Below are 15,326 nucleotides of genomic sequence, written 5' to 3'. Positions count from 1 at the left end.
CTTTCTTATAGAGTTATTCTACTTGACAAAGCATTGGGTCCTAATGTTCAAAACAAGTGAGATCATTAACACTCGATTTGTCAATGAGTTATGCGCGGGCTTAAACTTGGTGGAGTTTGAGCGTCATACGAGCGAAAAATTGGTCTATTGCGTCTCTAAAGGAGTCAGCTCGTGACATAGGACTAAGTTATATTTTTAAGTTAAAAATAGAAATATTAATAGAAATTATGGATAAATGACACTTGAAGTTTTATTTCTCTCATTTTTAGCTTAACATATTTGAAGTTTTTTATAATATTCCTTGAAAGTTAACTTATATCCAAATAAATAGTAAATGATATATTAACAATCACGTGACATAATAATATTTTATTATATAATTTACATTTCTGATACAAACTTAAATTATAATATAATAATATATTTTTAAGGTAAATTACACTGATCTTTTTTGAAGTTTGAAAAAAACAAATAAGTCTTATAATTTTGACATTACATTCAACTCCGATAATATTTTAATTTACATAACACTTGAACTTTTTTATCAATAATTTATTAGTTATATAAATGCAAAATGATGTCAAAATATATATTGTGGCTTCATTTTGCAAAAGCTAAACAGACCAAGTAAGCACAAAAAGACAAACAAACAAAAAAATTAATAAGATAAAATGTCATATTTAAATCATAATCATTTCAATTTTTTTCTCACAGACTTATAAAAAGTCAAAAGTTCTTATCAAACGAAGCTAATTTAGTCAGGCTAAATTAATCAATTTTTTTTTTTTAAATCAAGCTAAATTAGCTCTTTCCAAGCAGAGACTGTATGCAATTTATTTTTGTGTGTGTCACACTATGTACATTAGGCACAACTCATTTAATCTACTAAGAGGGAGGTCAATGTAATTTATGTTAAAATAGTTGAACTGACAGTATATTTTTTTTAAATTTTGAGAAAGGTTAACATAATTTATTTTATTTTTTATGTCATATGCCAGGTAGTATAATATTTTTTTATCTAATTTTAAATAAAAGTTAATAGTCCGAGTAAATTGAAAAAAAAATAATTTAAATATGAAAATCAAAATAGAGAGAAAAAATTTCAAAAGGATTAAAGTGAGAACATAATAAAATATAAAATGACAAAGTGTAATTTGCACGTAATACAAACTCGGGTGTTGGGTTGCCACCTGGCGAGCCGATCCCACCTGAACTTGCCCTAAATATAAATCTTCAATCTTTCGCAATTAATTTTGTTGAAGAATTTCGGTGCTGAGTCTTGCTGATTAACAGAGAAAGATGCCGAGGAAGAAGAGCTTCACTCTTCCAAATTCAAAGGTACACAAAATTTCCAATCCATTGAATCTCTTCATTCACTTTCTCATCAAATCGCAAACTTCATGCCTTTTGAATCAAAATCAGAGCATAAATAAGTTCTACAAATGTATTGTTGAGTTAAAATGAAATCGCATTGTTTATATATTGATCCGAATAGCTTCTTAACTTGGGTTTTTTACTCTCTTTTTTCTCATCAAATTTGAGTGAAAAATTGATTAAAAGCTTGATCTGGTATGGAATACTCTAATCCTGACTCTATTTTTTTCATCAAATCTTTTTGAAAAATTCCAGATTTATCCTGAAATTATGTTTTATTTTAACCATTTTTATGAAAGAAAATCATCTCCAGTCCTTGATTTTTTTTAATTTCTTCAAATTTGAGTAAAAATGTGACTGTTGGTTCAACCTTGATTTGATTCAAGTTTGATGAAATGTTGGAGCTCACATTTGGCTCTTTATTCATCAAATTCAAATTTTGATGAAAGAATTGTTGAGGGATTGGAGATGCTCTAACATCTAATTATATTAGGATTTATTGTTTCATTTCCATTTTTGAAAATCTAGAAACGGCCAGTTCAGTGCACGAGGGTCCCGCCATTGCAGGGTTTGAGAAGTGTTAGGTGTTCACAGTCTTATCGCGCTTGTGATTGTTTTTGTATTTCAAACCCATGAATTCTTGACTACAAACAAATGAGTGTAATGGTGATGCTGTTCTGCACCCAATGTAGCGTCACTAGTCAATAAAAAAATCACAAGCGGGATTGGACTTGAATCTCACTAATCCAACCATGTAGACATCTCCATTGTAGCAATGTGAGATTTCTCATTGGTTGGTATTGTGACATGGTATGGCCGTTAATCCAATATTTACTCTCAAGTCACATCTCTATGTATCCAAATAATAATAACTAATAATCCCTTATCCTGTTGATTGTTTGGAAGGTGAATGAAAGGCCTTGTTTTTTAATTGCTATGCAGTGTGTATTGTGATTGTTTTGGCACGGACATAAAAGATGGCTGAGGTTGCAGTGGAGTACCTTCTCTCCAAATTAGAGGTTTGGATTGTCAATGAGACTAATAAGAAGAGACTGGATGAAGCGACTCAAATCAAGAATGAGTTTGAGAGAATCAAACCATTCCTCAGATATGCAGATTGGAAGAGGCTGATCTCAGGAGACAGTGTTGTTGAAACATGGGTTTTGGATGTCGTGGATTTGGCTCGTGAAGTGGAAAATCTGATCGACCAGGATTGGTATGATAGAAGACATACAACAGGTTTGACCCTGTCTTATCTTTGGGAACTTGTGGGCAATTCTTTTAACTATAGCAATGTGAATGATAATAACAATAGTTCTGTTTTTAGTCTTACATTGTTACGTAAGCGGGTTTGTGAGAAGCTGAAGGGAGTGCAAGTTAAGAAACATCTATCCTTGTTCAGCAGCTCAGTAGAAGCAATAGATGAGAGACAGATACGAAATTCAAAGACCTTCACTGCAAATCTTTCATTAACCCATATGGTGGGAAGAGATACAGAGGTTACCATGCTTAAGGAATTGTTGCTTAGGGAGGACGTAGATACGCTGCACCTCATTGCCGTAACTGGGGTTGGTGGGATTGGTAAAACTACTCTTGCTAAAACAGTTTATGAGTGTGCAAAGAGATATTTTGATTGTGCTGCATGGGTATTTGTTTCTGATCGCCCTGCCAGATTCATTTTAAGAGACGTGTTTATGGGATTTTCTGAAAAATGGCCTGAAATGATGCATGGAAACAATTTCAATGAAATGGATGAGAAAGAGTTGGCCCGGAGGATCTTTGATTTCTTGGATGGTAAGAAGTTCCTGTTGGTTCTAGATGACTTAGATGCATTAAGTACATTGGAAGATGTGAAGTGTGCATTGCCTCAAAGATGCAGAGGAAAGGTTCTCATGACTACTCAAAGTTCAGGATTCACTTCCGTTATTTGCAAGCATGTTGTACATCTTGAGCCACTACTACCGAAAGATGCCTTGGAGCTGTTACAAAGTCGAGCTTGTTTCCAGCATCACGACCTTGGTGAGGCACTTTGGCCTTCTTCAGTGGAACCAGTGGTACAGAAAATTTTGCAGATTTGTGAAGGTCTTCCAATAGCTGTTGCAACAGTAGGTGCCATGCTCTCAAAATCCCTCCTCAAGGAACCTAGGGTTTTGGATTCCATTTTCTGTATGTTGAAAGAGGCTAAAGAGGGTAGGCCTCAGTCCAGCCTAATCCAAATTATTTTCATGGTAAGTTACTTCAGCTTGCCGCCTACACTGAAGTGCTGCTTCCTTTATTGTGGGTTGTTTCCCTCTCATTATGAAATCCCTTGTAAGAGGCTGATTCGGATATGGGTCGCAGAGGGCTTTATAGCAACGGAACTACTTGGGATGACACAGGAGGAAATTGCCAAAAACTTATTGGACGAGCTAATCCAAAGGAACTTGTTTGAAGTAGGAAGGTTAGGTGCAAATGGAGAGGTGATATCATGCAAGCTTCTCTGTCTAATAAGAAATTTTATCATTGAAGTGTTGAACAAGGACCATTTCTGTATCCTATCTGACAGTGGTGGCCGTAATATTTGTCCATTAGAGGCAACTCGTATGCTTTCAATACACGGTCAGATAAAAAATGTCTTTCCTAGCTTAAACAGCAAACCAATCCGTTCTATGCTTCTATTCAGTGAGAATGAACAGTGGACTCCCTCTGTGTTATTGAACTCGTTGTGTAATATCAGATTTCTTCATGTGCTTGAGTTAAAACAAATTCCCATTGGTGCTTTGCCAGATGAAATTGGTAATCTTGTTTTATTGCACTATTTGGGCTTGAGGGGTACAGGCATTTGTAATCTGCCCTCAACCCTCCAGAATTTACGCGATCTGCAGACTCTAGACGTCAGGGACACGTACGTAAGGGCCTTGCCAAGTGGATTTGATGGTCTCAAGATGCTGAGGCACGTCCTTCTTGCAGATTCATTTAGTAAGCGAGTGGTAAAGCTAGAAGGTAATATCATGTTCTTGAAAGATCTTCAAACTCTTGCGGGCATCAAACTAACAGAACACATTGCAACAGAGCTAAAGTACCTTCCTCAACTAGTAAAATTATCTGTGGGGGAGATTGAAGGGAGAGGAAACTGTTCACAGTTCTCTGAATCTGTCAGCCTAATGAAAAACCTCAATTCGTTGACCATAAATTGCGCTTGGAGGAAGAAAATTCATTTGCAAATATCAAACCCTCTTGAAAATTTGGAAAAGTTACGAGTTGGGGGTTGGGTTGAAGACCTGTTGAGTTGGGTCTGCACGCTAAAATCCCTCAAGTACTTGTATTTACGGGATAATATGCTGGTTAGTGACCCGATTTCAGCTCTCCAGCACCTACCTAATCTCACTCTCCTCTCATTGCAAAATGTCTACAGAGGAAAGCTGATGTGTTGTGATGACGTTTCTGGTTTTCCCAATCTCAAGAAGTTGTCGATTCTCAATTTTGAGGAACTTGAAGAGTGGACAAAGATAGAGGACGGATCTATGGCGAGGCTTGAGATTTTAATCATTACTAAGTGTCCGAAACTAAGATTGCCACCCAAAGGACTTCAAAATCTTACTAATCTCCAAATGCTGCAGATGAAAGACATGCCAACGGAATTTGTTACAGAGGTGAGAGAGATCCCTCGGCGCGCAGGTTTAGACTTTGTGGTTGTTTGCTGATCTCAATTTTCTGTCGACATAAACAAGCATGTTGATCTAATTGCTACAGTTACTTCGATTGTCTACACTTTATGCACATGTCACTTATATCATTTGCTACTAGGTTATACAAATGAGGATCAGAATTTTTGTTGACACATCTATTCCCAATTATAAGAAGAGGTGGCTAGAGATCTGCGTGTTTCTCCCTCCACTCCTATGAAAGAGGAAATAAAAAGAAATGCAAAAAGATTTGCTTTTGTTTGTACTTTCTGCACTTTTCTCCCATCTAAACAATCTGTTTTGCTATTATACAACGGTGATCCTTTGAATCTCCTAGTATGGTTGCAATCCAATGGATGTAAAAGCTTCTTGTCAAATTGAACCGCTTCATGAAATTCTTCAAATATTCGAAGTTATAAGACTGAAGCAAAGGCTTGATCGAGTGTTTGAAGAACTTGATCTTGAGCGATTTTTGACATGTGGAAACACGTAGAGAAAATTGGCACCTTGTTGAAATGCTTGTTGATATTCACGAGAACTTTGGAGAGAACTTTATGTTGAGCTTTGAGGAATCCTTGCGGACTCTTGGCCAAAGGTTCTATTTATAGGCTAAGAGGAAGGAATGTTAATTGAGAACTCCCTACAATGAATATTTATTTATTTTTAATTTCTAAAATAAGAGAATTTTATCTATCTTTTATAGAAATAATTTGAATTTGGATTGTATACAATTTCTAAATTCTAGAGAAATTTTGAGTAGTGTCTTTCGGAAAGACCCACACCTTTGGATTAAACTAATTAATTGACTCATATTGACAACATGAAGCAACCATTTTACCTTCAACAATGATAGAGGCCCTAATTTTTGTGGCTCAAATGGCTTGAATTTGTCAAAACGACGTCGTTTTGAGTACAAAACAACATCAAAATTGCCAAAACGACGTCGTTTTGACAAATTTGAGCCATTTGAGCCACAGAAATTAGGGTCCTCAAACATTTTCCATTTTACCTTGGTGTGACCCATACTTCTAAATGAATTAAATTCTACAATTTTGGTGGGGCCCACTCTCTTAAAAGATTTTGATCATCTCGAATTCGAGTGTGGAAAAAACTTTTGATAGTGTCCACAGGCAGTTCAGAGCCCGTGTATTACACTGTCCGTCAACTTAGGCCTCGTTTGGGAACCTTTCTATTTAGTCAAAAAGTTAAAAAAATATTAAAAAAATTAAAAAATTAACAATTCATATCAAAAAATCAAATATTCTCTTTTCTCTTTACTTTTTGCACATCTTTTCGTAAAAAATTAAAAAGTCATCCCAAACATACTAATTTTTTTTAGCTCATATTTTAGTCAAATAACTAAAAAATTATTAAATTAGCATGTTCTCAAATAAGACCTTAAATGAAAATTTAAACTGTATCTTTTAGTCCAATAACCACAGAAGATAAAGTGCTTATTTCAAAACTAGAGGGTAAAACACACCAAAGCAATAGCAAGTAAAGTGAAATTTGTCATTGTCTTAATAGATGGGTAGATGAGATATCAATTAAGGGCGGGTTTGACAAGTTCAAAATAATTTAAAAAATAAAAAAATTACACAAAAAATAAAAAAATTATTACTATTCACAAATAAAAAATATTAAAAAAATATTTTATATATTTTTATAATACAAAAATTTAATGGATGCTGTCAGCCGTACTTGTGAAGTAGAAAGGCCATTATACACTTTTTTTGGGCAAAAAAAAAATTACATATGTAAAGCTACAAAATTTGATAGTAATGTTGGGCCCTTGGGGGCCCACTAAAGGTTTCGTTTTGATAATCTAAATCGTTCAACATGTAAAACTCATCGAGTAATATATGCCTGTAAAAAATCACGTTGATCGGATATCGTTAACCATATGATCAAATCAGTTTTGCATAAACAAAACAGATGGTGTTGTAGTAAACTGTTAAAAAAAACTAATCCGATCATATAACTATCGATATCCGATTAACGTAATTTTTTACAAGTATATAATACTCGACAAATTGTACATATTGAACGATTCAGATTACTAAAATGGGATCCATGGTGACCCTACGGACCGAACATCACTGTCTAAACACTTTGCCCCCCGAAGGAAGTAATTATTTTCTGTGTAAGACATGCTGGGGCAACAGAACATCCGTACAACCACTTAACTTTCTTTCACTATACACTTTATTTATACAATTTTTTATTACACATTCTATTGTAAAAAGACAAAATTAACCCAAACATCCATATTTTTTTCTCAACTTTTTAATTTAAAAAGATAAAAAATACACTTATTTATTACACCCCAAACAACCTCTAAATCATCTCAAAATTATGGTTTCTAACTCCATGAACCACCTATTATATTCTATGTAACGGTATTTTCTTTAGACCCTATGGAGGGCATACAAATGGTGCCACATGTGATGAATTTCAACTTAGCTATAAAAAGGACAATCCCGTGTGCACAAGGCTCGTGTCACTTTAGGATCTATAAAGAATTTCTACTTAATTATATGCAAGAGAAAGGCATACTTCTCTATAAAGTAGAGGCCATTGCTCCATTTTATACTTCTCTTTCAAACAAAGTTGGTAAAAGGCAATGCCCATGACGGGGAAACAAAACTCAAGTGAGAAGAATCCATAAAGCAGAGCCAGGAAACAAAAAGCTCACTAAGCATTGTGATAAGTAGTAAACCGATAAGTAGTAAACAGTGATGCTGCATTCAAGGTCTCTCTATTATTGAACATCACATACTACTTTCTGGATGAAATGATATATTCATCGCCAATGCTATCAAAATTTGCTTTGTGGATTTTGAAGCAAAAAGGCTGCTAATGCTGAAATCGCTAATGTGAGAGCCGCCATTAAACCATACTTAAATTTAAGCTGCCTTGCATCTATGTTCCTCACGGTCTCAATCTTGAATGCCGAATCTGTTGGCCTCGATTCTGCCTCACCAACAGAAACATTAATTGGTGTAGTGTCCGCCTGAAAACCAGACAAAGATGGATAAGTTATTTTAGAAAGAAAAGAAAAAAAATTGTAATATCTACCCAAATTGATGCTTTCAGCCAAGAACAAGACTAATAAAAATAAATAAAATAAAAAGATTGAAAAGAAAAGGGGCAAAGAAACTGAAATACAAAGAAGAAAAAATTGTTTCAAGCACCAACAGAACTGAAAATGCCCCTTGTTTCACAGAGAGGACGGCTTATTCACATTTCATTTCAATTGTCAAAGGTGAAATGAAAGCTAAGCAGTGGTAATTTTAAAGATTTCTCCTTGGGAAAAATACAGATGTCTCCTACATTACTAATAATATGTGAAAGTACCGACATAATTTCATATGAGTCATTCGGTCAATGAGAGTCAGTCTATAAAAAAATATGGTTTTTCGGAAAAGCTCTCCTCAAGAGACAAAATACTGAAGTGCAGAGGCAACTCAATTTATTCCTCAAGCATTTAGGGAGGGAAAACACTAAGTGAACAGAATTTCTGTACAAAACTTGCATATTAAATTATCTCGCAGTAGGATTTTGGGCCTTCTGTTTCCCCCCCTGAAGTTTGTATATAAGTTCTATTTGTATAGTATTGTATATCCCTTAGGAGGATGTCCCTTGGCTTAAGCCAAGTCATCACGTATGCATAAATCACTCAGGTAACTTGAATCTAGGATAACTCGATAATTCACAAGATTAGAGTAGTAGAGGTAAGAGAGGCTATGAATAGGATGAAAATAAGAAAGTTGTAAGACCAAATAAAATTCCTATTAAAGTTTAGAAGTGTTTGGGAGAGGTGAGGGGGCAGTTTGGTGGACATTTTTGTTTGACAAAATCTTGAATTTTAGGATACACCGCAACTTGTGGCACTGTACTCCTGTTAAAATCTTCAAATTCACACTAGTTTAACTGGATTTCACATGGTTGCACCATGTTGAATGGGGTTAACAGGCCAGTCAAGTATGGTTTTTTGCATAATGATACTGAATCAGTTTCCAGAAAACACCCAAAAATTGTCATAACATGAGTTAATATATATGTTTTGCTCAAACATTAAATCAAGTCCTTCAGAGTTTAGAATTGGGTTCTCATACTATTTTGAAAGCAGAACCTACTAGTACTAACTAATTGTTAAGACAGCTAGGAAGTTGTACACATGGTTTCAGATGCATTGCAGAGAAAGGCATTTCTTCAACCACAATTCAAGCAAAGTAACAAAACATCCTTTTAAACCCAATCTTTAAAGTAAAAATCAGAGGAAATATAAAATATAGCACCTACCTCAACACTAGGAGCTGAGAAAGCACTCTCTTCTTTATTTTCTTTCACACAAGTTGCACTACTGAAAGCATGCTTAGAAAACCACAAGTCCTTGTCATTTCCTCTACCATCATGGCTCATAGCTTTAGAAGAATCCTTGTCAGCTTGATGTAACAAAATTTTATTCTCCTTTGTCAATGAAGATATCTGCATACACAAAACATGATTGGTTTGAGAATCTGGACAAATAGTTGATTTATCCATGGAGAACCCCATTGTATCTTCAATTAAAATGCTTTCATTTTCAAATAATGATTTCATACGACCATACTCATTCGTTTGTTTTGAAGTTTCCAAAGAAACCTTTGCACAAAAAAAATTGAAGAAGGGGAAAAAAAATAAAAATTGAGAAGGCCGTGACTCTTGTTAGTTGACATAATCAAAGAATAGGTATAATTGAGTCCCCTCAGATGACTCTGTTCCTTCCTCTCTCTTGCGCTAGGGGCACAAAATGTCTCAAAAGTTTTTTGTACCTACTACGTGAAATAAAGGGTTTAACATATTCTTATTTAGGTATAACAATGCATAACTTTGGATATTGGTTGGAATCATGGGACCTATATAACTTTCAGCACCTATCAAGACCAGTGTGGAATTACTAGAAGCCCAAAACCACACGAACTTTTGTGAAATAGTTATATAGGGCAAGGTGGGGCCGATTTTTACCACAATCACAATCCTACCCCAAACTCAGGCTGATTTTTCTTACTGCTCACCAAACCAAACCCTCAAGTGGTTAACTACTCTCTAAACCCATTTCTTTAAGACTAACATAGGCTGTTGGAATGTGTCCCACATCGCCTAGAGTTGTCTTATCTGTACTAATTATAAAGCTCCAATTTCTCTCTCCTTAATACCTGGCTTTTAAGGAGAAGTGTGGGCTGGTATTTTCAATTGGGTATCAGAACTTGGTTGAGCCTGTGATTGGTGTGCCGTTTGTCCAGCTATTCTATGTTGTGGTTCAAGAGTGTGTGTTGAAATGTGTCCCACATCGCCCAAAGCTGCCCCATCAATATTAATTAGAAGGCTCTAGTTTCCCTCTCCTTAATACCTGGGTTTTAACGAGAAGTGTGCTCTGGTCTTTTCAATTTAGGCTACCTTAATAAACCAGTCAACTGCCAACAACCAACTCTTTTTCTTTTTTTCCTTCTTTCTTGGGGGAGGAAGTTTTCGACCAATTCTGCATATAGAGTAAGAAGATATATAGTAGATTAAAACCTGCTTGTGAAGGCGTTCTCTTTCAAGGGCCAGTTGCATCACCAAATTTGTTATCACCTTAGACCGAATGCCAATGTCCTTTACAGTTGCCATCTTATTTTCCTCAGATTGATGCAGGGATGCCTCCAAGGATCCCAGTCTACTCCTAAGAAACCTTAGTTCTTCATTGAGGTCTGAGTTGGACTCGGACAAAATAATACACTTCTCTTCTGCACTGTCAGCCCGACTTTCAGCTTTTGAAATCCTCGACTTCAGACCCTCAATTAAATTTTCCATATCATGAATAGTAGAGTATAACATATTTTGTTTCTCCTCACTTGCGTCAGCAGATGCTAATGCATGCTGTAGCTGAATATCAGATTCTTTCAACTGCTTCTCAAGTGAATCAGTTTTCTCAGAGGCACTACCTTTAAGAAGGTCGAAGTCTTCATTTAATTTCATATTTGTCTCTGTTAGCAATTTACAATTGGCTTCTGCACTCTCAGCCCTGGTTTCTGCTCCAGATTTTTTTTCTTTCAGATCCTCAATTGCCTTCTCCATTTCATGTATTTTGGAATGTAAGGCTTGTTGGCTTACATCAGCAGAGGACTTTGCATTCAGCAACTCAATCTCAGATTCTTTTAGATGCTTCTCAAGTGAACTCACCTTCTCTTTCAAAGTGGCGGCCTCAGAATTAGCAAGAGCTAATTTATCTTCAAGCTCCTGTGTAGCACTGCCTTTAGCTTTCAACTTTACCATGGAATCCTGAAGCTCAAATCTCAAGTTTTCTTCACGTTGAATTGAACCATTCAGATTGAACTGAACAATCTGAAGTCGACCCAGTGTTTCTTTTGAAATTCCCATCAGGACCTCAGCAGCATTTTCTGCCTCAAACAACCTTTCCCAAACAACTTCTGCTTCTTCTTCCACGAAGAGAACTTCTTGTTCTAAAGATTGCAGCCTTAGTACCAACTCTTCCTCAATTTGTCTCAAATCACCTACCTTCTTCTCTAGATCCATCTCTCTTGCCAAAGATTTCTCTAGCATCCTCAGAAAATGCCTCTGTTGTTCAGCAGTCTGCATTTTAATCTTCGCATTATGGTCCAAAAATTCACCACTTCCTAAGATGTCTACATCCTTGTCGCCATTCCCTGCCAACATGCATGTGCATTAGAAAGTGAAATAATAACCACCCATTAGTTTCTTACACTCATTCCTGCAGCAAATACCAAAATAATTATACAGCCACATTATTTTATTAGTCCATATTTTCCTCCTTTAAGGCCTAATAGAAGCTGCAGAATGGGGCCCAGAAAAATATGAATGCAATTTGAAACCTTTTTGTCACTAACTAGAGGCAGTTGTGGTTCAGGTTTTAACTAAAAAACAATTACTATTGGTTCTTATAAACGAACTTCACGCTGGTTCCCACAAATCAACCAAGCAGGTTTTAATACAAGCAAGCATTTGGCTACTTGATAGATATTCTAAGCAGCCTATATGTTTGGTTTAATGTAATCCCAAAATGAAAATGAAAAGTAAATACAGTACGGATATTCAAAAATAAGTAGCTTACCATTTTCTTCTCCACCAAAACTTGACAGGATCCTCTGGAACTTGGTAGATTGCACCCTTATTTCCGAAACCTGGTCCAGTGACTGCTTAAGTGATTCTTCAGAATCAAGTAGTTTATCTTCCAACTCCTCCACAGGTTGTCCAAAGTACTTGCATGAAGTTACAATCTCATGGGCATTAGTAATATCTGTTTGGACAGTAGGCATGAAATTGTCAAGTTCTCTCAACTCCGAGTCCAAAATTCCAGATAAGAGATCAAATTCTATTGCCTTTACAATAGAATCACCCAAGACATGCTCTTTATCTGATACAAAGGCCTCAAAATCACTTTCTCTCGTTGCCACGTGCATCATAAGTATATTCAAGTTAACCAACTTCTCTGAAAAACATGCCAAATCTAGTTCAACTCTTGTTAAAACCTCGCCTGCGGTTCCAACTCCTTGCACTATGTCTCCACTAAATGAAATACCTTCAAGTGAATCAACATTAGTTAACTCTGCCTCTGACTCAGCAGTATTGATCTCTTCATTAGGAGCAGTGGCCTCATGGACACTATCCACATCCATCCCAATTGTCCAGCTATTATCTGGTTTAATAACTTGAGGAAACAAAAAAAAAAAGGGATGATTTTCAGGTTTATGCCTCTTCTTAACCACTAAATCAGATGCTCCCCACCAATTCATGCCCATAAAAAGGAAAAGGAAGAATTGGTAAGTAATGAAAGGCATAGGGATGAACTGTGAAGTGGGAATAACAGATTATAAGAGTCCGATTATACTCTTATAGGTTAAACTAAAAAGGTAAACCCTAAATGTTTTTCCTTTTCCTCCTAATGCCCATATTTGCATAGATCGCTTTGGATCACTGAAAAGTCTAAATTCACCGTTTTGAAGTGATAGTCTACCATATTTCAGCATTCTGAAATGCAAATCTATAGGGTATTAACATTTCCTGGTAATAATGTGGTGAAGAAATCTAGTTTACCTTGAGTATTGGGTGGGTGGGTGGGTGGGTGGGAACCAGTAGACAACCCAAAGTCTTCCATAATGCATAATTTGGAAAAGTATACAGTCCAAGGCTTTACATGTAACAAGAGACTCATTTCAATGCAATTCAAAATAACAACTTTGCAAACTAAATTAAATAAGATTCATAAAGGTTTTCAAGGTGGAATTTTATTTTCATTTCATGCCACTTTTATTTATTCAAAGCTATATTGCACATAAATGAGCATGTTAAAACCTCATCTTCTAAGATTAGAATATCCCTCAAAGGCAAAGAAGGCAATGATGACATTGGGAATGATAATATGCAAGATTGTAAAACCAGCAAGTATAAAATAAAATTCATTCTCTATTCTCCTATGTGGCGAAATAACTGTACTGATTCTAATAAAAAATTCACTTTAAAAAGTTAATATCAAGTTTGAAAACTTAATTGGTATTATTCTATGGATTCACATGCTCCAATTAATAAAACCCCACTGCAACTCTTTCGCTAACAGTTTATCTGATATTATAAAAATGGACTATTTCTACTTCAAGAGCAATCTTTCAATAAAGGAATGGGAGAGATATTGTAATACATATTTACTCATGGGTTCAGTAGCCAAATGATAATAGACAAGCCAAATGATACCATCAACAAAGAGGAAGTGCTTGAAATTGTAGTACTTAGTTTTACATTTGAAATACCATTTACATAAATGACCATTCATGCATTTGGTTTTTAATTTGCCTTGGTCTATAAGAAACGGCTCCACTAAGCAAATAAATAACTCCATGATCTATTGGTTGGAAGCCACTTCAACAAAATTTTGAAAAGCATTTTTACATCTAACCCACTCCACCCCAAAAAATAAAGTTTTGTTTTCTTACTAACTTCCATAGGCTTTTTTTTTTTTTTAAATTATTGGACCCAATATTTGACATTGTGCTTTCATCTTTCATCAATTTCTTTGCACATTAGAACCAAGTACATTTATTGGAATAGATATATCATTTCTTTCACATAATTTGTAGAACTTGAATATTTTAATGTCTACAAAGTTAGCCCATTAACCAAGAGTTCATGCAACCCACTCGTAGGTTATAGGTCCGATTCTCTTCACCTATGTGTTATGTTTCTTGGATTTGTTGTATATTTGTGATTGCGTGCTGCTACTAGACTTTCTTACATAATTGAATATTCGATTTCATTTAATTTTCACAAATATTTGTAATTTACCTTCTATTGATTGACAAAAACAAAGTCTATCCTAACAAAAATTCCTCAAGCCACCACTTAGCAAATGCAATGAAAAAACTAAAACCCATCAATCAGAATAGTATACATGCGTTTTGTTTTCTTCTTTGAGTATATGTATCCACAAAAAAACATAAAAGGAAAAATCCAGATCAGGAAGAAAAAAAAAAATTCTATACGATTCAAGACATGAACGATCTAAATTACCTAGGTCGAATCTTGGAAGAAATTTTCGGAATCAACCAAATCAAACCGCAACTCTCTCTCTCTCTCTCTCTCACGCACTCAAATTTCTAGAGAACAAAGAGAGAGATGAGAGCGAGAGAAGCAGAAATTTAACAGAGCATGTGAAGAACATAGGGCCGAAAAATTCAGAATTTAATTTATTTAACAAACGATCGGTGTGCAACGTACCTTCCAGAAACTTCGCGCGTTAGAGACAGAGAAAGAAATGTTAATTTTAGGGTAAACATGGGAAGGAAATTAAAAAATATATATTTAGGTCTTATTTTAATAATTTTTTAATTTTTTTTATAAAAAAATATATAAAAATAGAAAGAAAAAAAAATTATGAATATTTATCAATAAATCTCATCTCACAAATAAGTACTCTAATTAGTCTCAATTTTTTTTTATTGATCTGTTAAGTTCTATTAGTGAAGAATTTTTTTCCCATGTAATCCTATTTTTTATTTTGGTAGTATTTTAATAGATAGTCATACCATTTTATTAAGAAAAATGTTTCATATCACTAATTTAGCACCACTAATGATGTGGCATCATGTGGACTCTACCATTGACGTGATAGTTTGGTCTTTGTTTTATTTATTTTTATTTATTTTTATATTGCCACCTCATTAGTGATGTTTTTAGAGTTTCAAATTTAGTGCTTTAAATCACCACTCTTTTATTAATGTGATAAGTATG

At 35.0% G+C, this 15,326-nt stretch overlaps 2 protein-coding genes across 6 annotated transcripts; one reads left to right on the top strand and one right to left on the bottom strand.

The window, feature by feature from the left end:
- The first annotated feature begins 1,146 nt into the window (after positions 1-1,146).
- On the top strand, positions 1,147-5,304 carry LOC114276350 (disease resistance protein RPM1). 2 transcript variants are annotated; one of them, XM_082867444.1, is made up of 3 exons: positions 1,147-1,338; positions 2,317-2,613; positions 2,702-5,304. In XM_082867444.1, exon 3 carries the CDS (start codon positions 2,853-2,855, stop codon positions 5,055-5,057), a length of 2,205 nt encoding a protein of 734 aa, XP_082723570.1. In that variant the 5' UTR covers positions 1,147-1,338; positions 2,317-2,613; positions 2,702-2,852; the 3' UTR covers positions 5,058-5,304. The 2 variants fall into 2 exon arrangements, with proteins under 2 accessions (XP_082723570.1, XP_028073941.2); XM_028218140.2 differs by having other exon boundaries at positions 2,317-5,304.
- Positions 5,305-7,577: 2,273 nt separating this feature from the next.
- On the bottom strand, positions 7,578-14,893 carry WIT1 (WPP domain-interacting protein 1). Of its 4 annotated transcripts, none has more exons than XR_014328334.1 (5): positions 14,814-14,893; positions 12,157-12,753; positions 10,435-11,731; positions 9,345-9,530; positions 7,578-8,052 (listed from the first exon to the last, which is right to left on the bottom strand). XR_014328334.1 is itself a non-coding variant. In XM_028218144.2 (5 exons), exons 2-5 carry the CDS (start codon positions 12,719-12,721, stop codon positions 7,858-7,860), a joined length of 2,076 nt encoding a protein of 691 aa, XP_028073945.2. In that variant the 5' UTR covers positions 12,722-12,753; positions 14,814-14,888; the 3' UTR covers positions 7,578-7,857. The 4 variants fall into 4 exon arrangements, 2 of the variants coding, with proteins under 2 accessions (XP_028073945.2, XP_028073944.2); XR_014328333.1 differs by having other exon boundaries at positions 14,607-14,866; XM_028218144.2 differs by having other exon boundaries at positions 10,602-11,731; positions 14,814-14,888.
- Between the last annotated feature and the right edge of the window lie 433 nt (positions 14,894-15,326).

Source organism: Camellia sinensis, chromosome 4 (assembly GCF_055761805.1).
Source record: "Camellia sinensis isolate YWXY chromosome 4, ASM5576180v1, whole genome shotgun sequence".
Lineage (NCBI taxonomy): Eukaryota > Viridiplantae > Streptophyta > Magnoliopsida > Ericales > Theaceae > Camellia > Camellia sinensis.
This window is presented reverse-complemented; position numbering and strand designations above follow the sequence as displayed.

Bases quoted from the DNA above. Each gene is read 5' to 3' on its own strand.
- LOC114276350 (XM_028218140.2), top strand. From the start codon at position 2,352: ATGGCTGAGGTTGCAGTGGAGTACCTTCTCTCCAAATTAGAGGTTTGG.
- WIT1 (XM_028218144.2), bottom strand. From the start codon at position 12,721: ATGGATGTGGATAGTGTCCATGAGGCCACTGCTCCTAATGAAGAGATC. The intron at 9,531-10,601 runs GTTTTAATCTAC...TTGTGTATGCAG, and splicing joins GAGAACGCCTTCACAAGCAG to ATATCTTCATTGACAAAGGA. The intron at 8,053-9,344 runs GTAGGTGCTATA...TCTGGTTTTCAG, and splicing joins TCTCAGCTCCTAGTGTTGAG to GCGGACACTACACCAATTAA.